The sequence below is a fragment of the Typopeltis vanoorti genome, chromosome 1, assembly GCF_054136105.1.
Source record: "Typopeltis vanoorti isolate ZY-2024b chromosome 1, IOZ_Tvanoo_1.0, whole genome shotgun sequence".
NCBI lineage: Eukaryota > Metazoa > Arthropoda > Arachnida > Uropygi > Thelyphonidae > Typopeltis > Typopeltis vanoorti.
In genome coordinates this window covers 133002250-133027825 of record NC_143549.1, presented here as the reverse complement: position 1 = coordinate 133027825, position 25576 = coordinate 133002250, and the positions used below count along the sequence as shown (strand labels likewise).

Below are 25576 nucleotides of genomic sequence, written 5' to 3'. Positions count from 1 at the left end.
ATCAGCGTATATCATACTTGTGTAAATGATCCGGTGCAATATATAGAAGAGACACAAGTATTAGGAGAATTGGAAGTGAAAGAAACAGGTGTATCAGATGTTGGTTGGGTTAGATGTGTATAAGGCTGTGGGAATGGATGACATATCACCATGTATTTTTAATGAATGTGCACCACAGTTGGCTATGCCATTGACCTGGTTATTTAATGAAAGTCTTGCAGTGAGTAGAGCTAAGGAATGGAAAGAAGGCAAAATAGTACCACTCCACAAGCACAGTTCTCCATCTATAGGCCAGTCTGTATAATTGTGGTTGTGGTCAAGGTGCTGGAGAAATCGGTAAGGAATAGATACAAAATAGGGTTGATGTACATAGCGTTCTTTATGATAGTCAGCTTGGATTTGTAAAGGGTAGGTCCTGTTTTAGTAATTTACTTGCATTTTATGATAAGGTGACAAGTGTGTTAGATAAGGGAGAATCATATACAGTGATATTCTTATTCTTAGACTTTGCAAAAGTGTTTGATAGATTATCACATAAGTTTGTGTACAAGCTACAGAGAATGAGAATGGAACGATACCAGCAGGTTGTGTATGATAGAGTAGTGTCTCAAAAAAAAGGGTAACCAGTGGCATGCCACAGGGTTATGTTCTTGGGTCCCTGCTGTTTAACTTGTTTGTAAATGATATATCATCTGGACTGACTGGGGATCTTCAGTTATTTGCCAATGATGCAAAGTTGGGAAGAATTATAAGTAGCACTGCTGATGTTAAATTCCTTTAGGAAGATTTGAATAGACTTTTTACTTGGACAAAAGAATGGGGTTGTAGTTTTAATATCAATAAGTGCAAGGTGTTGCATTTTGGAATGCAGAAATATAAGGCTGTGTACTATATCGATGGTGCCATACTGCAGGAAATGGATGAGATTAGAGATTTGGGAATGATGGTTGACAGTAGACTGAAATTTAGAGAGCATATTGCTAGTGTTGCAAAAGTTGCACGTCGTAGTGCTGCCATGATAAGAAGTATTCTAACATGTAAGGATAAGAAAGTTGTTGTGCCACTGTATAAGGCATTGGTCAGACCACACTTAAACTATTGTGCTCAGATCTGGTCACCTGGTTTTTCAATGTGATGTAGAGACATTGGAGAGGGTCCAAAGACAAGTGACTAAGACAATATCAGGAGTTTGGAATGCTGGCTATGGAAAGAGGTTGAAGAAATGTGGATTACAGAGCTTGGTGGATAGGAGGAGAAGAGGTGATATGATAGAGACATTTAAGTTAATGAGAGGATTTTATCAGCTGAGCCCAGTGGGGGTTACAAAACGAGTAGAAGGTGAAAGCGGAAGAACCAGAGGTCATTCCTGGAAGTTAAGTAAAGTGTGGTGAAGAAAGGTGTGAGGAGTAGATTTTTTTACATGGAGAATTGTCAGTGAATGGAATGCATTACCAGAATGTGTTGTTAATGCAAGGCATGTTAAAGATTTTAAGATTCTATATGATAAATATGTTGTCAGTTGAATGAACCTCCCACAATGGGTCTGTAAAAAATCCATGGAGAGTGTAATAATAATAATGATCAATAGATTAGATCATTATTATTAAACTTACTCTGCTTAAAAAGAAACAGAGCAAGTTTAAATTACACAGAATTTTTTCTTTAAACAATGCTAGAATGATTAGGTATGGGGGGGGGGGGATTTTTGATACTGCTCGGTTTGAGCTGATCAAAATTATTGGCATTAGCCACACAATGACAAAAATACAGATGAAAGGAAGGTGATAATAAGTAACAGAAACATATAGTGAATGCAGGCAATGATCACAAGGATCTTGCTTGGCCTACTGTTTTTTATTTTAAATTATATTCACACTAGAAGAGGAAAATAAAACTGAATGTCCTTTATGGGCATATCACTTAGCTAAGAAACATGATGCCCTTTATTTCTTCGAGCATCACAAGCTGGTTTCATAGGCTATTATCCATAAAAACTTAACTAGTCATCCTGGAAAGAAATACAGGGTAGGAAACATTCTTATGCAGAGCCAACAATATATATTCCATAGTTTGTTCACTGAAATCTGAATTCCTCAACATCAAAAACTATATGGGTTATAATCCCAAAATTATCAGAGGGGAAAAAAATCATGAGCTAGGATGACAAATACATCCTAGCTCATTCTACCAGCCTAGTTGGCTGAGTGGTTAGCGTATCTGCTCTCCAGCAAAAAAGGCGGCAAGTTCGAATCCTGCCATGGGCTTGAATGTTTGTGATTGTCTGTGAAAATACTAGTAGTAGTGGTGGGTGGTAGATGGCATTGGTGTAGTTGTGGTTCATTGTAGTTGGTGGATTGTGGATGGTGGAGATAGAGAGTTGTAGAGTAGATGCCCTCCCTCGATGAATCTTTGGACTCCCTGGAGGTGTCAAGTAATAATAATAATTTTCCTACAGAAAGAATTACATACATGATTATGATACAAAAATCTAAATTATTTCATCTAGTCACTATCTCCAATCTAAACTCACTAAATTGAGCTTGTCAGTCCTTGTTTGAGAGGAGAGAAAAAACAAACAAACAAAAGAGTATGTTACCTACTGATTTGAAGATGGTAAACAAATTATATGATTTCAAGATTTTTTTGGGTAACCTACAGATAAGAGCATTGATCCATGCAGAGGCAGACCTAAGATCACCTAGACCACATTTGCTTCATCAAACTGTCTGTACAGAAATCCAGACACAGCATGGGAAGTAAGGCAAGTCACAGAAACACCTATAAATGTGAAAATGTTTGTTTAAAGAGTTTTGGAAGTTTGCATGCACCATATCCCAGTTTGAATCAGAATAGCAGGCTTGAACATTCTAAAGTGTGGAAAACATCATCACCTGCAATTGCATAAATTATGATTATTAGTTTTTTTATCATTATTTTTATCAACTTTTTTTAAAAATAAACTTTGATGATTATTCAAATATGGATTACTCCATGCAGCACTAAACAAGGACTGTCAGCTGACAGTTTGACATGATTCTATTTGAATTTAATCTACTTTCTATTTTCTCCAGTAAAGACTAGATAAAATACTTATCCATATATTTGTGTATTTTGAATTAATGTGAAAGTAATCCACCTTAATTTACTGGGAATATGTGAAATAATTAAATAAACAAAATATAATAATTGGCACAAATATATATACTATTTCCTAAAAACATCTGAAGAAAAACACAGAAAAAAACAAAACAAAACAAAACAGCAATATGTAAACAATGGCAGATAACAGTCAAACCCAAAAAAATTCGAATATCAAGAGCAATGGCCAGTTTTAAATTACTTAAAAATTAGTACAAATTATTAACAAATAATTTTTTCTTTCCAAGCAGGCTGGTTGGCCAAGTGGATAATGCTTCTGTTCCCCAACCAATGGACTGTAATACTATAAAGTGTGAATCCCATTATGAGCATATGGATGTTTGTAAGGTAGCAGGAGAATTTCATCACCTGGTTTGCGAGACTACACCCAGCTTAACTGACCTGAATGGCTTAAAAAAGTTGCATGTTTGATCACTAAATACAATTTCAGTTTATCTAACCCTTATCACATGCTTGGAACTAAAATGTATAAAATAGGTTTAATTATTTACATGAATGAGATTCACATTAAAATATAAAAATAAATTAAAAAATAACCCCAGCAAATTTAAATACCAGTCTCATTTGTGAAATATGAGATATTATAGAGGAACTGCCACTTTGGAAACTTTCTGCTTGCATCATGTATTTATTGCAAATAAAACCTGAACATTATATATGTATATATATATATATGAGAGAGAGCATGACTGAGAAGCTAAATTTTGCAATTGTATCTGGCAATAAACTGAGTATTTTAATTTTCAGTTTGGTAAAATGATGTCAAAGAAGGAAAAATCACCATTAAGTAGATTTCCTTCAATAAAATCTGAAGGGAATATGAGCAGGGAGCATGTCAATACTTACTGAGCTATAGAAACTCTCTTTGAAGAAAAGCTGTTGGTTATGCAATCCATTAAAGTTACACACACACACACACACACACACACACACACACACACACACACACACACACACACACACACACACACGTGTATGTGTCCAGTTTTTTCTCCTGGAAATTCGGGTTTTTCATCCCGCATGCAGACAAATCGGCCCTTCAGAACACATGCAATTTACAGACAAAAAATACTAGTTGTGGTGGAGGTGGGCGGTAGATGGCGTTGATGGAGATGATTCGTAGTAGAGGTTCGGTGTAGTGGTTAAGACAGTTGTAGGTGTCCTCCCGCGATGAGTCTTCAGACTCCTTGGAGATTTCACGAATAATAATAATAATATTGATCATCACTCATGTCAATCTTTAATAGAGAAAACACAGATCTTAAAATAACTAAATTTTTATCTAATTAATGCAGGCAAAATATTGGGCTTATAATCTAATTAGATAAAAATAATAATTAATTATTATTTTTATATATGTGTGTGCGTTCTCCATTAAAAATCAACAATGAATAAATGTGCATTAAAGTTATATAAGTACTAGAATAACATTTCTACTATACGTATAAAACTTCAAAAACACTTAACTATACTCTAATTCTCAGAAAGACTGAACACAGAGTACAGCTATGCAGTCAGTCCTTAACTTATATGTGATTTATGACTACTTGTACTTATAGCCATCCCATCAACAAGTTCACTGAATACCACCTCACTCCTCCAGTCCATGGACCAGAGTGTTACTGCTGCCTTCAAGGCATATTATTTAAGAAATAAAGAGTCAGAAAACCTCAGTTTTTTGGAAGAAATATAATGCATAAAGAATGTAGGTGATGCAACAAGTGAGTCAATAGCAGGGTGAATGAATGATGTTCACAAGAAAATTATGAAAGTATATGTTCATGCATTCACAGGATTTGACAAAGACAAAACCTTACAAGCAATTGGTCACAAAATAGTGCTGTTAGCTATAGAGCTGGAGGATGACAATGAAGATATAGAACAGTTGATAAAGGATGCAGAAGAGCTCTAAAATGAAGACCTCATAGAGCTAAAAGCATAGAAAGTTGCAGAAACAGAAGAAAAACAACAAGGAGAAGAACAAAGCCTCCAAAGGTTTATAGTGAAAAACTAGCACAGGTATTTGTCTCTGTTAATAAGGCAATGTGGTTGTTTGAGGAAATGGATTCCAACATGGAGAGATTTAGCATAGTAGACAGAATAATGCAAGTCAAACTTTCCTGCTACAGAGAAATTTATGTTGAAAAGAAAAGGAAAACTGTGCAAACTAACTGGATATAATGTACAAATCTTAAAGGAGCCATCTGCTGTCACCTCAAACCTGAAGATGTATACAAGTTAGAGACCTGGTGAACCACAGCTTTGTTTAAAATTCTTAAATTTTAAGAATTGTTGAAGACCTAAAATGGGATTTGAACCACAACCCCTGTTTGGAGACTGGATATGCTAATTGCTTGGACAACAAGGACAACATGATAAGAACACTAGTGTTATTGATGAATGATATTAAATAACAAATGCTGATTAATGGATGAATATGAGCTTGCTGTCTCTAAAGAACATTTATTGCTCTTAAGGAATAAATGTTATATATTCCTTAATGTTATAATAAATAAATAAATAACAATAGAATTAGTTTTGGATCTTTCATGCTGTCAATAAAAAAATCAACTGAAAACATAGTATTCTTATCTCATTGCATATGGATGCTATTATATTTATGTATATATGCAGACCCTATTGTGTTGCAGTGACACACATTCAAAATTGCATAATTCGTTCATGTTAATGTGTTATCGAAGTCTGGGATTGCATAAATATTTTTTAAAGTACTTTCTATATTGTTTAAAAGCTAGCTTCATAACCACAGCCAAGAAATTTTGGGTAGTTAAATTTATGTTTGAACCTTATTTAAATGAATTACTTCTGTTGTGAGAAATTATTTGTATTAGCAACATGAAAAAGGAATCAGAATTATGTAAACATGAATGAGCATAAGTTTTCAAAACAATTATATTTTTTTCTTAATCTTGGTATAGTTTATTCAATATTACAATATAGAAAACTCAGTTATTTTATTCTGTACAACTTTTATCAAGATTTTGAAGAGTCCAACAAAACAGTTACATCCAGATTCTGAATATGTAAATTAATAAAATCATTAAAAATGCTATTTATTAAAAAAGTGTAATTGAAAGTGATGTGACATGCTTGTTTTCATATCTTATTATACTTTATGATTAAGTCTCATCTGCAGAAAACACTACTTTAAGTAGCTTTTTTCAATTTTGGAGACATAATTTTACTTTTTGTTGACATAATACAATTCACTTATTCATTTTTAGCATAGAAGATTTAAAAGAAATACTACCGATTTCATATACACAACTGTAGGACAAAATATTTTTGTTAGTTTCAACAAAATTCATTAGTCCTCTCTAATATATACAGGGTGTTTTAAAAAGAATCCCGATTTGAAAATTGTATTTGAGCACACTTACAAATGCACATTCAGCATTTGTAATTGTGGTGAGTGAAACTTTAGGCCTTACTTTATACTTGGTAATTTATTTTGTAACTGTACCATATTTTCAGTATTAAATATAATTATTTGAAATCGGGTCATTCTTTTTGAAACACCCTGTATGTTGGAATCTCTGTTTTATCCTTGATTTAACAGATTTTGGACTTAACAGATGAAAATTTTCCCACTGTTAGCAGCCAGGTGATCCAACACCTAGGATATAATAATCTAGTACATAATTATAAATACGCCATGATATCTGTATATAATTACTCTATTAAGTTGTAACAATTTTTGACTCCAAAGCATCATGCAAGAAATACCATGAAAACTTGTAAATCACAGTGGTGTGTACAAGTAATGGCTACTACAACCCACCACCAGATTTCAACAGCAACAAAAAATAAATAAAATTAACATCCCATTCTTGCAGAGACTACAGTAACATTAATATTCCACATATCTGTGGAAAAGGCAGCTAAAAATCTAAAAAAATACAATCTCGTGATCTCCCCTCCCCACTTTAAACTACACAAGAAATTAACATCCTTTATCTGCTCTTGTAACGACAAGCTACAACCCATGGATTTGCTTGGTGTCTACCAAGTATCTTGCAGCTGCAAGCTTTTCTTCTACAGCCAAACAGAGAGGACAAACAACATCAGGATCTTCGAGTACCGAGACAACATCTGAAATCAACACCATGCCTGTCAGGGACTAGCAGATTATGCCTTGGATCCAACCAAAGGATCTGATGAGGAAAAAAGGCCACCTTACTTCACTGAAGCAATATAAATAAGAGAGACTAGACTATTCCTTGAATCTGCTTCAGTCTTGACAAACTATTCTTATTTGAGGAACTCTCAACCACAGTCAATCAGCCCAACAGCCAAGAACACTCAATCAAGTCCACTAAGGCATAATTCAGGATTACATGTATTAATGTATTTCTCCTTTTCAATCTTTCTTACTTCTGTAGTGTCTGCATGGGTATGTACATATCTGTACAGTGTAATTATTACTATTATGTGACACCTCCAGGGAGTCCAAGACTCATCGAGGGAGAGTGTGCCAACAGCATAGAACGATTGATCCCTTCCAACTACTAACCATGCTCAAACTTGCTTAACTTTTTGCTGAGCCATTAATAGCAGAGGCCCTACCAATCGACCAACCTTTGCTGGCTCTCCCAATAATGTTCCCCCAAATAATGCCAATTTACCTTTGGTGAAATACTGGAAGAAATAATTAAAATAATTTAGTTCTCTATGTAAGTACTAATCAGTGTATATGTTTGAACACCAGAATCAGCATCATGTGTGACTGTCACTAGACACAATAATGCAATCATAACATGCATATAGTGGATTTATATATATACACACACACGTAAATGCTATGTTTAGTTTGTTCCATGTTTTTTTTTTTTTTTTAATTAATCCGTTATGGATAGAAAAAGGAAAAGAAATGATAACTAACTGATAAAATTTGGAGTACCCATTATGTGCATTTGTAAAGAATATGGTGTAAAGCATATTCTTCATGCTTCATATATTTATTTACAGAGCTGAAGATCAGTTAAAAAGTTAAATGATATGATTATTCTATGGTATAATTATGCCCTTAAGTTTCCAATACAAAAAGGCATCTGGCAAGGAAATACCATTATCTCTCAAATTATTTACAGCCGCATTAGTAGAAGTTCTTAGAAGCCTTGATTGGGAAACAAAAGGAATAAACATAAATGGAGAAAGGTTGCATCTGAAATTTGCAGATAATGATGTCAGATGATGTCCTAATAGCAGATAATCTTGAAGATCTGGAAGAAAGGCTAAATCAGCTAAATGAAGCCTCCAGAGTAATTGGATTAAAAATAAAGAGAAAAAAACGAAAATAATGATGAATAAATACATAAACCAAAGAACTGTCAAAGTTGAAAACCATGAAATAGAACAAGTTACCTCATATGTATATTTGGGCCAGCTGACATCTTTTGAGAGGCTAAGTGGAGGTGGACTGGCCATGGAAAATGGAAAAGAGATCGAACAAAGAATTCACCTTGGATGGATGGCTTACAGGAAAATGAGAGACATATTCAGAAGTGACATCCCTATGAGTCTAAAAAGGAAAGTTTTTGACAAGTGCATACTTCCTGTCCTAACATATGGAGGAGAAATATGGACTTTAACAGAAGCTCTAAACAAACAACTGAAAACAACATCATCAAATGGAGAGAAGTATGCTAAAAATAACATTAAGAGATAGGAAGACAAATACCTGGATAAGATCTCAAACAGATGTCATGGATATTGTAAAATATATTACACAGGCTAAGTGGAGATGGACTGGCCATATTGCCAGATGCAATGATGGAAAATGGACTAGAAAAACAATAGAGTGGAGACCAATGGATGGAGCAAGAAGAAGAAGATAAAGGGATGACTGGAACATGTTTCAGGAGTGAGATGGATGGGAGAGGCAGAAAACTGAGTGGCCTGGAAAATCATGGTGGTGACCTTTGTCCTGCAGTGGACAGAACCAAAAGGTTGAAGAAGAAAATTATGCCCTGTTTAATGAAGCAGCTATTATGCAATAAGAAATAAATGCAATATGCACATATATATATATATATATATATATATATATATATATATATATATATACACACACACACTAGGGCTCCCCCACCCCTCACAAAAAAAAAATTTACCAAATTTAGCTCCCTGTTAGCTAAATTGAGTAATCTTGGCTGTTGGGCTGAAGATCTGAGAATGAGTGTTCCAAATTTAAGGCAGCTTCATGTATCCAAATTTGTTGAGGTTTGGAAAGTTTCTCAGGGCTGAGGCAGTTTTGAGGAACAGCCTTTCAATATTTGTATTTGCTGCAGTGTAATAGATTGGTCAACTTCCAGAATATCTCGTGGTGAGTGTCAAAAGCACAGTCAGCAAGTCCTTGGTGACTGTAATGGTGGAACCAGATGTAGTCCTTTTGTCCAGATATTCTGATATCGGCTGTCCTGCCTGTTTAGCCATAGTAGGATAGTTTGCAACTGCAAGGGACTTGGTAGGTCTAGGGAATGTGGTTAGTCTTTAGTAGAGCAGATAAGGGATGTCAAGTTTTTATGTGGTCTGTAAGTGGTGATGGTAAGGTTGTATTTTCTTAGGATTTTTGTTAATTTTTTGGGTGTGTCCAAGATATGGAATGATGATAAATGTTGCGTAATCTCTGCACTGGAGGAGGGGGGTGGGATGTGATGTTGAAGGTACAGGATTTTAATATTTTTGGGGGATTATAGACATTGGCTAAGAAAGTGTTGATAATATGGTCAAGTTCAGTAGTTAGGGCATTGCTATCAGAACTGATTAATTCTGCCTTGTTATATAGGGTTTTTATAATCCCATATTGTTGGGGAGGTAACTTCTGATAACAATATCTACCAGGATGTGTGGGTTTTCAATAAATGGAGAAGCCAAGGATCCATCAGGCTGGCATGTAACCAGAGTATACTAGGAATGGGAGACTGTTGTTGTTTTACTTCAAGATAAATGGATCCTGGAGTGTGAAAGTTCAGATGAGTTAAGAAAATGTTCAGGTTTGGCCACACCCAGGATATGTGGCCAAATGGAGAATACATCATCTATGTAGCATAGTCAGACAGTGAGTTTGTGGGGCACAGTTTAAAACTTTTTCTTCCAAGGTCTCCATGAAGAGGTTGTCCAGGGATGTAGAAAGTGGAGAACCTGTCAGTATGTAAAATTTTCCTTGCCAAATGAAACAGTCCGAGTTCATGGTGAACTGAAACAGGGCTAAGATACTTTTCAACATAATCTGCCTTAAGACTAATACATTTATTCCAGTGATGCTCCAGCACCATTATCCTGTCCTGATAGTGGTTCTCAGTAAGATCTGCAAAATACCCCTCTACAGCTGCAATCACCTCTTGATTTGAAGAAAAACAGTGACCAGCGAGGAAGAGTTTTAGTTTTGGGAAGAGATGAAGTCAGAGGGAGCCAAATCTAAGGAATAGGGTGGATGTCCCAACAATTCATAGTGCAGATCCCTTAATTTTCCCATTGTCAAAACACCTTTGTGGGTAGGTGCATTGACCTGATGAAAGATGATTTTTTTTTCTTCTGCAAACCGGGTCTTTTCTCACGAATTTTTTCATCTAGTCTGGTTAAAAGATCGGAATAATATTCCCCAGTTATTGTTTTACCCTTTCAAGATAATAAACAAAATGCCTTTAGCATCCCGAAACACCAATGCCATGACCTTTCCTGCTGATGGAACTGACTGTCTTCTCTGGCAGTGAACAACCGGCTTCTGTCCACTGTTTTCACTGCTGTTTGGATTCTGGTGTGTAATGGTGAATCTAAGTCTCATCCATAGTAATAAATTGATGCCCAAAATCAGTTTTATTCTTGTTAAAATACTCCAAGCACTGTTCAGAGATTTTCATTCGAGTGCATTTTTGATCTGCTGTGAGCAAGCACAGCACCTATCTTGCGCAAAGCTTTTACATTTGCAATTCTTCATGCAAAATATATCCTACACGTTCTTTTGAAATGCTTATAGTCTCGGCAATTTCATGCACTTTGACTCACCGGTCATCAAATACCATATCATGCACTCAATCAATGATTTCTGGTGTTATACTTTTGAATGTCCTTCACGTGGCTCATTCAAGGCAGATACGGCCACGTTTAAACTTCACAGCCCATTTCTTAATTGTCGAAAACGAAGGAGAAGAGTGCCCATAAACTTTTATGAACTTCAGATGCATTTCTTTTGGCATTAAACCTTATTTTACAAATAATTTTATAACCACACAATGCTCGATTTTATCCATTTCAAAGAATACAGACAACACTTTTGCTTCAGACAGCTGAAGCAAACAACTTGATAGAATGACTTGCAATTTTACATGGATGCTTATGACAGATGTACCAACTTAGAAAAAAAAAAAACCCTTGCTGATAGTGTTGCCATCTGTGGTCGAGGCCAAGAACTTTTCAGACCACCCTCGTTTCATGGTTTTTGTGATCCCTGGTGATGGCAATGTAACATTGTTGAAATAAAGGAAAGTATTAATTAAAATTAACATAATTAATATTTTAGTATACATTATTTCCTGAAAAAGAATAGTTATATGATTTTTCATTTATTATACCTGTATCTAGATGCTATTTTATGGCACCCACTCCCCTAATTATTCTATTAAATTGATGATATACTGTGTATGTGTATATATAATGGGTGAAAAAAAAACACTTTTTTTTAGTAAACAATTAAACAGAACAGATTAAAGCATTTTCAACTTGGATTCTAACAATGCTTTTAATAAACAACTGTTCAGTTTCCATCAAAATGATAGTATATTATAAATAAGATTTCTGACAGCATTTGGAAAATATTACTTACAGTGAAACTACTATACATTTCTTGGTTTTTTACAAGCATCCCTTTACTGCAAAATTTTTTTTAAGTAAAATATTTTTATTTCAAGTAATTACAGCTTTAGGATAAAATTATATAAAAGATATACTTGAAAACAAACAAACACACAAACATAATGCACATTAAAAAAAAGTCTTATTAAAGTGTAATAAATATTTATTAAGAATTTATTTAAATAAAACAAATGAAGAAAGAAGAAACACAATGGTCATAAGGTTTCATCTCTTGGGAAAGAGATATGAAGATAGAGAAAAAGTTGGCATAACCGTTTTTACACTAGCTTCCATATTATACACTTAATCCAACAACTAAAGACAGACTTATTGCGGAATGCACTGAAAAACAAGATGTACAGGCAGTAAGAGCTGGTCTGTTTTAAAATTTCCTCTTCTTAGAAAGAGGCACTCAAAACAAAACAAACAACAAAAAAAAACAAAACTAGTGCTTTTGTAAGGAAATTACAACCACATATTATACAAAAGAGAGGGGGAAAAAACAGGGCAGTGATAAAAAAACTAGCATAAAAATGAATCATATGGAATGGGAAATATGAAATATCCTAAAGGGCTAAGGACAAAACAGTGATGATGTAACAGGAAATGACCAAATTAAATCCTTGCAAGTTTGCAAAATCCATAAAGTTAGAGGTATATATATATATTGCATTAAAAATTCAAAACAATTTATAATGCTAAAAGGAACTTTTGCACTGTATATAGTATTATTCTACATTCAGAAATTTTTTATACAGAATAATACCCTGCTGCAGATATTCTTTCACACAGAAGCTTACAAACAATTAATAAATGTAATACTGAATTTATTTTTTCATGATATAAAATTGAAAATATATGATCTAATCACAAATGTAAATAATGTGAACAATGACATTATATAACATGAAATGTCCTGACACAGATTTGCAAAACTACACAAGAAGATAACTTGTTGGTCATCGATAATGCCAATGATGTTACCATTTTTATTCTCCTGTGTTATTTTCTTTTCATATCTTCTCAAGAAACAGACATGAAAAGCAAAATAATTGAATTATTCTTTAGAGCAAAGGAGAGTACAATCTGTTGTATTTATGTACATGTTAGTACTGATAATAGAATAATAAATCTAGATTACAAAGAGATTATTATTATATTATTGTTCATTCCCTGAATGCATTTACTGACAAAGCACTCAACAAACTCTGGCAAACCATTCCACTATTCATCACTCCTCTAGTCGTGCAGTGAAAAATTTCCTTCTCATCATTCCTTTAAAATCCTTTTTAGTAACTTACATACATACATCTTCAAGGCCCACCTTTCCTAATTGGATTGTGGGGGCAACAGCTGCAAGAGGAACTTCCAATGGTCACGATCCTCTGCCACCAAGCTCAGGTGTTCTGGTGGGATTCCCAAACATGTCCACCCAAGATTTTGGATATAATCTATCCAGCAAGTCCTTGGCCTCGACCCTCTGGCTTAGCAAAGAGGGCCTGCTGAGGGAGCCTCTCTTGTGGCATTCTGACCAGGTGCTCGTACCAACGTAACTGTGATCTCTCAACACGGAGAAGAGGCGGTTGAGTATTGAGGGCTTCCGGCAGAGCTTCTGACTCTGTTGAGTGTTGTCAGCCCCGCAAACCCTCGAAGGAACCTCATTTCAGCCACTTGGATTCGTGTCCGCATTCTTTTGGTCATTACCCAACTCTCATGCCCATAGGTGAGGATGGGGACACAGACTGTATTGAAGACAGCCAGCTTTGCTTTCTGGCTTAACTCCCGCTTCAATACTACCGAACGGTCAAGCTCCCACAATACTGAGCTTACTAAGCCAATTTGAGTATCTAGCTCTACGTCCCACTGTTCATCATTCGTGAATACGGACCCAAGTTATTTAAACTTCTCCACCTGCCTCATTGGGACTCCGCTTACATGTAGAGTGCACTGGGAATGGTTGTCTTGAGACCACAAATGTTTCAGTTTTGGCCACACTGATCTTCATTCCAGCATCTGCACAAACAGCTACAAACCTATCCAGGGTCTGCTGGAGGTCATCTGTGGAAGAGCTAAGCAGAACTAGGTCATCTACAAAAAGCAGACGTCCAATGCTACATCTTCAAATTCTGACACACTCACTGCCTCGGCTGTGCCTATCAATCCAGTCCATAAATATTATGAAAAGGAGGGGTGACAGAACACACCCTTGGCAGAGGCCAACGGAGACTGTGCTGTTTACCCTGACACAAAACTCTGAGCATTCATACAGGGACTTGATGGCAGCTAATAGTTGGCCATCCACTCCATACTCCTGTACTACTTGCCAAAGCTTATCCGAGGAACCCGGTCATATGCCTTTTCCAAGTCCACAAAACATGTGTAGACATTCTCGGCATATTCCCAAGATTTCTCAAAGACTTTCCTTAAAGTGAAGATTTGGTCAGCTGTGCTTCTACCAGGATGATAGCCACATTGTTCTTCCTGGAACTTTGACTCAACTATGCTCCTGCACCATCTTTCCAAGCACCTAGCATACACTTTTTCAGGCTGGCTGAGCAGAGAGAGAGATGCCACGATAGTTACTGCAATCCTTCTGGTCTCCCTTCTTGAAGACTGGTATTATTATGCCTGTCTGCCATTGCTTTGGTGCTTGCCCAGATATCCAAGCAGCCTGACACACTCGAGTCAGCCAGAGAACACCGTCTCGATTTAAGGCTTTTAGCATTTCGGGCCGAATTTCATCATCGCCAGCAGCCGTGCCCGATTTTAGCGATTTTATTGCTAAATGGACTTCTTCTGCTGTGAGACTAGTCATTGCCCCGATTTGCACCTCTTGGATGTACCACAACTGCTGGGCCACCTGGGTTAAGAAGGCTCTGAAAGTATTCCCTCCATCTGTGAAGGATATCCTTCTCAGTTGTTAAAAGTGCACCATCAGAGGCCTTAATTGCCCTTGCTGTGCACAATTTCCTCCCTCGAAGGCGGCAGATGGTCTGCCAGAATACTTTGTTTGCATTTGCATAGGATGAGTCTAATCTTTCTCCAAAGGATTCCCAAACCTTCTGCTTTGCTGTCTTTACTGCCTCAGCAGCAGCTTTTCGTGCCTCAGCATACCGCAAATGCATCTCAGGTGACCTGACCCTAAGCCATGTTAGGTAGGACTCCTTTTTTGCCCGGACAGTTTTTTGGACTTCTTGGTTCCACCAAGGTGTCCTTTTCTCACTGCCCGTTGCCATGCCGAGCTGCTTTCTGCCACAGCATGAGAGTGCAGAGGCAGTGACAGCTGTTCTGAACAACTTCCACTCCTCCTCAACATCTGCAGGATGCTTGGGAAACTCTTTGAACCTAGAGGAAATGTCATCTAAAAATTCTTCCTCACAACCTCATTTTCCAATGCCTCCCATTTCACATGATATAGCTGCTTAGGCCTACCAGCACTGATGGTAACATCTGGTTTCTGAAGCCGTAGAGTGCACACAACATGGTGGTAACTTATATGTTTTTATTATATGTATTGTCTTTTTTGTTTATTGATTGACTTCTGCAATCTACAAATCTGCAATCCCTCATAGGAAGCATTTCAGAGAGCACTCAATCTCTGGATCCTCTTCATCATTTCTTCATTCCCAAGAAACCATGTGATGACCAAATCAGTGTGCAATAATCCAGATGTGGCTGTATCAGAGCTTCATAACCTTATCTCTATCAGCTTGTTCTTTGACAAGTTGATCCTATGAGCCACCTTGGCCACCTTTGCAATATGCTCTCTGAACTTCAACTACCTATCCACTAACACCCTGAATCATCAATTTCAAGGAGTACAGTTCTGTCAATCTAGTAGAAAGCTTGTAACATTTTCATCATAAAATACATAACTTTATATACTTTTTTTCACATTAACTGGCATCCATTATCTTTTATCAATACTGTCAGCTTATTGTCTGATGACTCTACAATGCCTTGATTAACTCTTGTCCTACTCAATTTTGCATCATTAACAAACTAAATATTTTCCTTCAGATCACTTCCTGTATCAGTGATGTACAAATCAAACAGCTGTGGTTTACAAAGCACAAATTTTCATCTAACACAGGAAAGTTTATTTTTCATTTGGTTAGACTATAATAAATTTAGTTTAATCCTTTATCCAAGTGTGAGCAAACAAAGTTTGTGCATGAAAGTATCTTCAGGACTGGGGTAAGGTAGTACAACACCAGGCACCTTGTTGCAAAGGTGGACCAAGCTAACATCACTCCTATCTCAGTATCTCCCATAATGCAAAACACATCTCCTTGTGGATATGTATAATGTTATGCATTAAGGGAAGGGCCACTACCCAGACTAGTTTCGACCTTTATTGAGGTCTCTTCAATGGGAGCCAGGCCCAGAAGTGGAGATACCAGGCAGAAGCAATAGCGAGGTCATCTTTACCTATAAGAGTTGCCAAAAGGTGTGCCACCTTTTTATTAAATTACTCTGGATTCAGAGAAAGATGTTGAAAGTTTATTTTTCACTTGGTTAGACTATAATAAATTTAGTTTAATTCTTTATCCAAGTGTGAAAATAAACTTTCAACATCTTTCTCTGAATCCATTTAGTGAGTAATTTAATAAAAAGGTGGCACACCTTTTGGCAACTCTTATAGGTAAAGATGACCTCGCTATTGCTTCTGCCTGGTATCTCCACTTCTGGGCCTGGCTCCCACTGAAGAGACCTCAATAAAGGTCAAAACTAGTCTGGGTAGTGGCCCTTCCCTTAATGCATAACATTATACATATCTGCAAGGAGATGTGTTTTGCAATATGGGAGATACTGAGATAGGAGTGATGTTAGCTTGGTTCACCTTTGCCACGAGTTGCCCGGTGTTGTACCCCAGTCCTGAAGATACTTTGAGGCACACATTTTGTTTGCTCACACTTGGATAAAGGATTAAACTAAATTTATTATAACACAGGAAAATTGGCCCATGAAAATACATGAAATTTACAAGGGAAAAAAAAAAAAAACTGTTGTGGTGGTAGTGGGCAGTAGATAACATTGCGTGTTGATGGTAGTAATATTGTTGTGTAGTTGGAGGATTAAGAAGAGGGGACAGTGAGTTGTGTAGTGAAATAGTGTGCCCTCCCATGATAAGTCTTTCAATGTATCACATAATGATAATAATAATCCCTGTTTGCTTCAATTTACGTAATAGAGTTTAATGTACTATCATGCAAGATGTCTTTACAAAGTGCAGCAGCAGTATCATTATGCAGCCATCCCCATTTTTCAATTCAACTGCCACTCTTACAAAAGTGAGTAAATTACCAAACAATGACCTGCCTATGGCTTAGTAATTTACACTTAGTGAATCACTGATAGTTCACTTATGAAAAATATAACTCTTTGACATAGGACTGCTATGGTATTGAGTAGAGGATTTTTGCACTCTTAAGGTTTCTATCAAAGAAAGTGGAGGAATGATGGTTGCCAGCTCAGTGCAGCATTTCACCAGCAGTCACTTTCACCATTCCTCCAAATGGTGAAAGTGACCATGAAGTGATTTCTTATGTAGTGACCAACCATATAAGGACTTCTGTAAAATGAGAAAGGGATATATGTAGAACTATATAAGACTGGTGATTATGACTAACTTGCAACTATATCATGGAATGAGTAACTGGATAGGAAAGAGATCAATACTGCTTAGGACCTGTTCAAGAACTGTCTGGCAAAGCAATATCTGAATGCATTCCCAAGATCAGAAAGTCAAACAATGTAGCTATGAAATGGATGAATGAAGAGATGAAGCATGCAGTTTGGTAGAAGGCATTATGAAGGCAGCATAAAATTAGTGATAATTAATTTTAGTCAGTTGCATGAGAAGAACAAAGCGTAAGAAAGAAAAAAAGGTGACTTGCTTGGTAAGGTAGCACTTTCTGCAGTGTGAGCAGAAGTTAGCTAATGAGGTCAAATCATAGGGAAAGTTTTTTTAATATGTGGCCAATAGAAGAAAGATTATTGAAGGATGATACCGATTGGAGAAAACGGTAGAATGATAACCACTGAGGAAGATCTAATAGAGATATTAAATGAGTAATTCATAATAGTATTTCATCCTCATGAAAGTAACATTATGTCGAACTTGAGTGCCGTGGGAAGGGAGAAGGAGCCACTAATGGGCAAGCAGGATGTATATAAGGAATTGAGTAAACTTGATGTCAATAAGGCTGTAGGACTTGATGATATGTCACCATGTGTGTTGAGGGAATGTCCCAATGAGTTAACTGTACTGACATACCTCTTTAACATGAGTCTAAGACTGGCCCAAGTTAGTTCTAAAGGAGTGGAAAGTGGGTAAAATTGTCCCACTTCATAATGGTGGGGATAAAACTGAGGCTTTGAATTACAGGTCAATCTGTTTGTCTGAGGTTGTGGTCAAGGTATTAGAGAAGCTAGTGAGAGCCAGGATTAAGAACTAAGTTGATAACAGCAACATACACTTTTATCCATGGGTTTGCTAAAAGCAGATTGTGTTTAAGCAAGCGACTTATTATAACAAGGTGACAGATGAATTGGACAAGGGAGATGCATACACAGTAGTATATTCAGATTTTGCTAAAGCCTTTGATAGACTGATTCCTCTACAATTAGGTTTTAGATGCTGAGGCACTGCATTAGGCTGCTTTCTCAGTTGATCATAATCATATGCTTTACAGCTCCACATAACATCATTTTTTAATTAATGCTCTCACATGCTTTACCACCTACCAACTTAAAAGAGCAAGATCACTCTCTATCCAACTGAAGGCAAAATAGTTACTTCATTTATACATAGATTGTCAAATGCAAATACGAGATCCAATATTCTTGCACCATCAATCCTTTCCATTAAGGTAGTTAATATGCAATACCACCAAGAAGTTCCAACAACTCATGTAAGGATGCTTCACCCACATAACCCATCATTTATATACTTAATCCTCCACTTACGCACTGTATCACTATCCATTATGTATACATTATGTCATCTGCCACCCACTAAAATGAAAAGCCCCCCCAGTAACTTCAAAAAGTCTCCTCTTGTGCTGCATACTTTCTCCAACCTATATCCACATAGCTGAAATCACATAATGATAGTCCCATTATTGCAGTTCCTGGTCCTCTTCAGATGACTGTCATTTACAGTCATCTGAAGGGTCCTATTATACCTCTATTTCACACCAAGTAACTTTGAGCCTGTACTATGTATTATTACCCTCACCATTTGCTTCTTTATTCTGGTTGGCTTCAATTCCTCTGCAGTCACTGACAATACTCCCCCAATCTTTCTATTCTGCCTATAGCCATTGCATCTACTCATGCAAGGATATTTCTTCTGTTAGTAATCTCACTATTCCAAGAATTTTTGTTTCCATATCATTTACCATACAATTCATCACAGGTAAGTGACATCTATCTTCATAATAAACTACTGTGCAAACTGTAAAAATTTAGGTTTTTAAAATTAAAAGTGAAAATTTAAGTAAAAAACTAAAACATTCTAAATCAGAAATTTAGAATTTTGAAGTCTTTCAAACACAAAATGAACTGCTACTTAAACACATTTCATAACTTTTATTTAAACTTTGAATTAAAAATATACTGAATATAAGTTCTAAGGGAACGGTACAATTTATGCTAACTGTACATCATTGGGTATCTATCTAATCAGGAAGATGACATTCATACCAGTCAATTTATGCTAACTGTACATCATTGGGTATCTATCTAATCAGGAAGATGACATTCATACCAGTCGTGTCTATTACTTTCTCCTCCCACCTCCTCAGGCTGTATTGTTTTTTCATTTGTACTTTTTCGTGTTGTCTTTCTATGTGCTTTATGTATGGTTCCTGCTAATCTTTTGTGTTCTGTCATCAATATACAATTTCCCACCATTCCATTTCCTGTAATTTCTTTTATATCAGGCAATTTTTTTTGGGGGTCATTTCTGGCAATTTCCTTCATGTTTTTTACAATTTTTTGTCTGTTAACTTCCTGTGATTTATTTGTTTCTATTGATTTCTTTTGTTCTATTTCAGACAATTTCCTTTGTTCTGTTCCCCATGATTTCGTTATGTTTTTTGCAACTTCTTTTATGTTATTTGAAATTATTTCTTTTATCTCTCACAATTTCGTTTGTTCTGTTTTCTGCAATTTTCTTTGTTACATTTTTCATAATAGCTTATTTCCTTGTGATTTCTTTTGCTTCAAGGGAATGGAGTATGGTGCAGAGGGTTAATATTTTTAACCTAAATTCCCAATCGTGAACTTTATGTTATCATGAACCATGTCTCTGGTGTCTAAGGGTTCATTATAGTGATTGTCCACTGTAATAAACTTAATGTTATTACTATCATAGTATTCTGTACACACTGAGGATAAGGATGCATACAGGTTGATGATAATCTGCAACTATTATTAATATGATAAAACAAATAAATTTATACTTTACCAGTCCAAAATATTAGATATTATCAAATAACAGCAACTATCAAATAGCTACATGAATTAAACTACAAATATTTTACCTTGCTAATGTATAGGAATACACTTAATACAATACAGTGTCTGGCAAGTTTGTTTTTTAACAGAAAAATTAATATTCACTATATAAACATAAAATTAATTGCTAAATTGAAAAAAACAAAACTATTTTGGTAACCTAGCTACATAAAAGGGGCTGCTCCATTACCAAAATAGCATTGCTTTTTTTTTTTTTACAGTTTAATATCAAATTTTAGGAGCATCATGATTTTATCATATTAAGTATAAAATGAGTTTTAAAATCTGCTGTTATAATCTTTCTCCAAAAAATTTTTGGTTTCCTATACCACTTAAAATGCACACTATTAGATATCCTTCAAGTTGCTAGCATAAACATAATATCATTACACTGTTTTCAAAGGATGTTAATAGCATGTTACACATGTGGCCAATAAATATTTGTCTTGTAATCAGATATGCTCAGACCTCAAGTGTAATGCCTGTTCAAATTATTGGTTGTCAGTGGCCTTTGAGGCTAGTGTTTTTAATTAGATTTATTGAATACTCCTGAATTTAGACTACATACACATAAATCTATACTACAATAGTACCATAGATTTATGTGGGAGGATAAGGTTTCTTTTACATAAGTGTAAATCCTATGTAGAGATCAAAAATGGAACCTTTTCAAGTCACATCAGATCTTCAATAAGCAGAACAGTGTTCTCACACAGATAATGAAATCTTCCACCTAAAGGATTATGAGCATCCAGCCTTATAGCAGGATTTGAATCTGTAGCTTACTACTGGCTGAAGAGCTTAGAAACTATCCACCTGGCCAACTACATTGTGGCAATTAGGTGCATTTACGTAGTTTTACAGAGTGTGTGTGTTCTATTACATTTTCCTCTTAAAAATGAAAAACTGATAATGGTTGTAACATGTGAAACAATTGTAATCTCCAATGAAATGTAGTAAGAAAATTTATACAAATGTGAGTAAATCAACACTATTATTATTATTACTGCATTAATTTATTCTACATAATTTTAAGTTAGAAAATTAATTATTTTTTTTTTATTACACATAGTTCATGACAAAAAATTATTCCTAATCCTTTCCATCAGAGTGAACAAGTGCACTATTAACAAGCTGATGAACTGATTCAACCAAAGCCCCAACATCAATGCTGGGGCTAAAATTCACTGTAGCAATCCATCCACTAAACAAAAATGATTCCTTTGTTTAGTGGATGGATTGCTACAGTGATTTCTTAAGGAGTTTTCTATAGTAAGGGTTGGCTATTTGCTGTATTTGTTTAAACTCATTCCTTAGAGTTAGTTTATTTAACCATTCTAAGTTCAGTAATACTATTTAAAAATTTCTAAAATTAACCAAACATGCAACTCTGAAAACCTTGGTAATTATCCTTCTCTTTAGGAGTACCTTTTCATCAGTATAGTTTTCAAAATAAATATTAATTTATATATTTTATTGGATCCATTAGCTTTTAGGGGGGTTGGATTACACTGCAGCTGCACCATTTCTACTAGGCTTAACTTTTATTATCATCGTCATAAGATCTCTAGGGGAAGGACTCATCGAGAGAGGCATACATAACCCACACAGCTATCATACTTCCTCTTAAACTCATTCACACTAGATGTACTCACCAATTTAAAAGGCAAGCTGGTCCATTCACTCGTCTCTGGGAGAAAAATCCAACACCCTTTCCTTCACTGTACATAAACTCAACTTCCACATATGCTCCTTATCCTCTTCTTTCTTCCATATAATGAAATATTCCTTTAACTAGTCTTCATTAACATCCTTTCAGAAATGTTATAGGCATCTATAATATCATCCCTCCTTCTCCTGTTTACCAGAGTCTGCAGTTCACATATATTCAATCTTGCCTTCATAATTTGTTCCATATTCCTGATATCATTTTTGTTACTCGTCTGTGCACTCTTTCTATAGTTCATTATCCCCTCAGAACATAGCAGACCAAATCTGAACACAATATCCAGTTGCAGTATTTTAAAAGCCTTATAAAGAAGCAAAATGATTAATTTTACATGTCAATGTTCATTCTGGCATTGCAATTATCCTCTGAGTTGTATTTGTAATTTTTGCAAAGTAACCTTTGAACTTCCTATTCACCATAACCCAGATCTTTACCACATCAGTTTCTTCAAGCATAATCTCAATACATGTGTTTGGAAATCTCATCTCACCAAAGTGCATAATTTTACACTTGTCAACACTGAATTGATAGCCATCATCTTCCCACAGTTCCAGCCTGCTGAAGTCACTGTCTACGTGCTACCTATCAGTAGTGTCCCTGATTATCCTATCTACCCTTTGCATCACCTGTCAGGCCCTTTCTAACATCATTAGTATATAGATTGAACACAATAGTCCAAGGACTGATCTCTGGTAATCAGTCCTTGAACTGCTGCTCAGTGGTCTGGACACCACTGGTCAGCTTAAATCTGGTAGATCCATACCCCTATGTACAGCTTTCTGATATATGTCTGCCAGTCACCTACTTATCTAAGTCCATCGTTATATTCCAATTCTATATCCTTTAATTTATGCAACAACCTTTCATGTTGTATCCTGTCAAAAGCCTTATCAAAGTCCGTATCCATTCCTTTTATTCAACTCAGCTATGACATTATATATAATTATAATTATTATATTATCACATTATTATAAAATGAGAGCAAACTGCTCACATTTTATAATAATGTCAGAAACAATCTCCCTTTAGTGAAATCATCTGTTCTTCATTATGTAAACCCAAGCCTCCGTAATTATGCTTTTGTAAACCTATGTCTCCATCATTATGCAACCTATATAGTTCCATGCAAAGCATAGCTTGTCTATTAACCAACTTCTGTATGAGTTCTTACCAACTTCACTAAAATCTTCACCGCTACTCACTTAGCAAAGTGAGCACTTTGTTCACTTTGCTAAGATTTCAACAACTGCACCTGCTTCTGACATGCTCAGCTTCAGTGCATACTCGGCATTCAGTTCAGTAAAGTTATTCTTCTGCATTCATTATTTCTTTTACTTGCAGCATACCAATAAAATTTTTGTTGGGTTGCCATTATCCTGCACAGCCAACTTCTTTTTTTCTCTGACCTTGCTTTCTATACAATACTTGTAACTTTTCTGGCCTGTACTTTATAAATACAGATCTTCTCATCCTTTTTTTCTGATGATATACCTTGCACATTGTCCTCTTCTTATGAATCTCTTGCTTAATAAGGTTTAAAACATCCAATTTACTCTCACCCTATTTGTTCTTTGAACTCTAAGAAGACATTCAGATACTGCATCATTTAAGCATCTTTTCAAAGCTTTTCTATGCATAATTGACATCATCCTCATTCATTAAGTGATACTGTGATGATAAACAGAGAATTCTCTTGAGTTTGTCAAAATGTCCAGCTTTGTAGTTCAGCACATAACTTTTCATAGTGGAACATCCATATATTTAGCTACTTCCCGAAATCAGTACAGCATTATCGCTTACCAGCTGCTATTTTTTATATATAGATTCACATCAATTTAAGGAGCTATATGAAGCTTAGTTCCAGAAATCTCAACTGTTATTCCCATCTGGATCTTCCCAGATGTTTTGGAATTTACCATATTTCAATATGACTGATTTGTATAAATTCTTATTATAGCATGTGTGGTATAATATACTTTGGTGCCTGATTTTGATTTTTTTAATGCTATATTTTCAATAGATAATAAGCAATCTTAAATAAATGAAAGTGAACTGAAGTTAAATTACTAAGAATTCTGTTCCTAAATATTTTTTTATAATGACATGTTTATAACTTCAGAAATTATAATTATACAGAAACAAACAAATGCCAATGGTAATTATTAGCAATAAAAGCTAAGAAATGCAGTTTTATTAGTATATAATGAACTATACAACTAATATGTATTTTCAAGATGTAAATAATATTTGTATCAAAATTGTTTTATCATTATGCCATTGTAATTGCACTAATGAGATACTTATATATCTATATAAATTAAATGATTTTTAAGAAAAACTAGACTATTAAAAAATGCAGTGCAATTTCATTTTATATACATATACATACATTATTTCTGATGACTCAACTCAAGTAGTTTGATAACACGACCATAAAACTGATCAGCAGTAAAATTATGCCCTTCATTCAACAGCTGCTGTAAAGCTTGAGCTTCAAAGAGAGCTTTATGATGCATTTCTAGCCACCAACTATGAGAATCTGGCTGTCCTGTTAAAGATGACACAGGCTCTGGACAACCATAATGGCTTATATTTGTCTGAAACTTGGAACTTGGAAATCCCAACTTTTCTGCTCGTAAGTTACGTGATACTCTCTCACAAACTAAACATTCAAAATGTTCAATAAAATTTCCTTTTTCGAAGTCATTGTTAATACCCCACTGTCTTCTATTCAGGAAGTGCTTTAAAAAGTTATTGGTAACCATGCCTTTTATTTTGTGATTTAAATAAGAATTATATTCTGTATCATTGGAATTTATCTGATTTAAATAATTAGCCAGATCTTTAGGCGAGTGAAAGTCCACAGCTAAAATAGCAGATTTAGGGTTAGGAAGCCAATCCTGTAAAGAAATAAAACAGAAAATCAAGTATGTAAAACAAAAACTGTATTCCACCAAAAACATGAAAATATCATTCCAATAAATTTTTAACTATCTTATTAAAAGATTGACTATTATAGTGCTGGAATACCTTTCCAATTTGCATTTATTATAATGTGTATAATACATGATTGTGACCCTTTGTACATTGTGAACCTTTGTACATGAAAAACATAACTGTTTTTCTAGTTATGTTCATATAATGATTGGTACTTATAACTGCAAAATGCACCAATCAGATTGGTTTTGTTTGTCTATCTACATGCACACAAACCTGGACATTTGGGGAAGTTTCTTGTATCCATATTTATTTATATCCTCTGCTGATTTCTGAGTGCAGCTGCAGATT

At 35.3% G+C, this 25576-nt stretch overlaps 1 protein-coding gene across 3 annotated transcripts in view; it reads right to left on the bottom strand.

Moving 5' to 3' along the window:
* Positions 1 to 2876: 2876 nt before the first annotated feature.
* The window catches only part of FucTB (alpha-(1,3)-fucosyltransferase 10), a 167922-nt gene continuing 145222 nt past the window's right edge, over positions 2877 to 25576 (bottom strand). The window contains exons 7-8 of one of the 3 annotated variants that reach the window (XM_090393841.1): positions 24678 to 25188; positions 2877 to 2891 (exon numbers count right to left, since the gene is read on the bottom strand). In XM_090393841.1, the coding sequence (XP_090249967.1) occupies positions 24679 to 25188 (510 nt within the window). In that variant the 3' untranslated portion in view covers positions 2877 to 2891; position 24678. Of the gene's footprint in view, positions 2892 to 11923; positions 13053 to 24449; positions 25189 to 25576 lie in introns of those variants that run through there. The other 2 variants (XM_090393824.1, XM_090393832.1) reach the window with 2 other exon arrangements.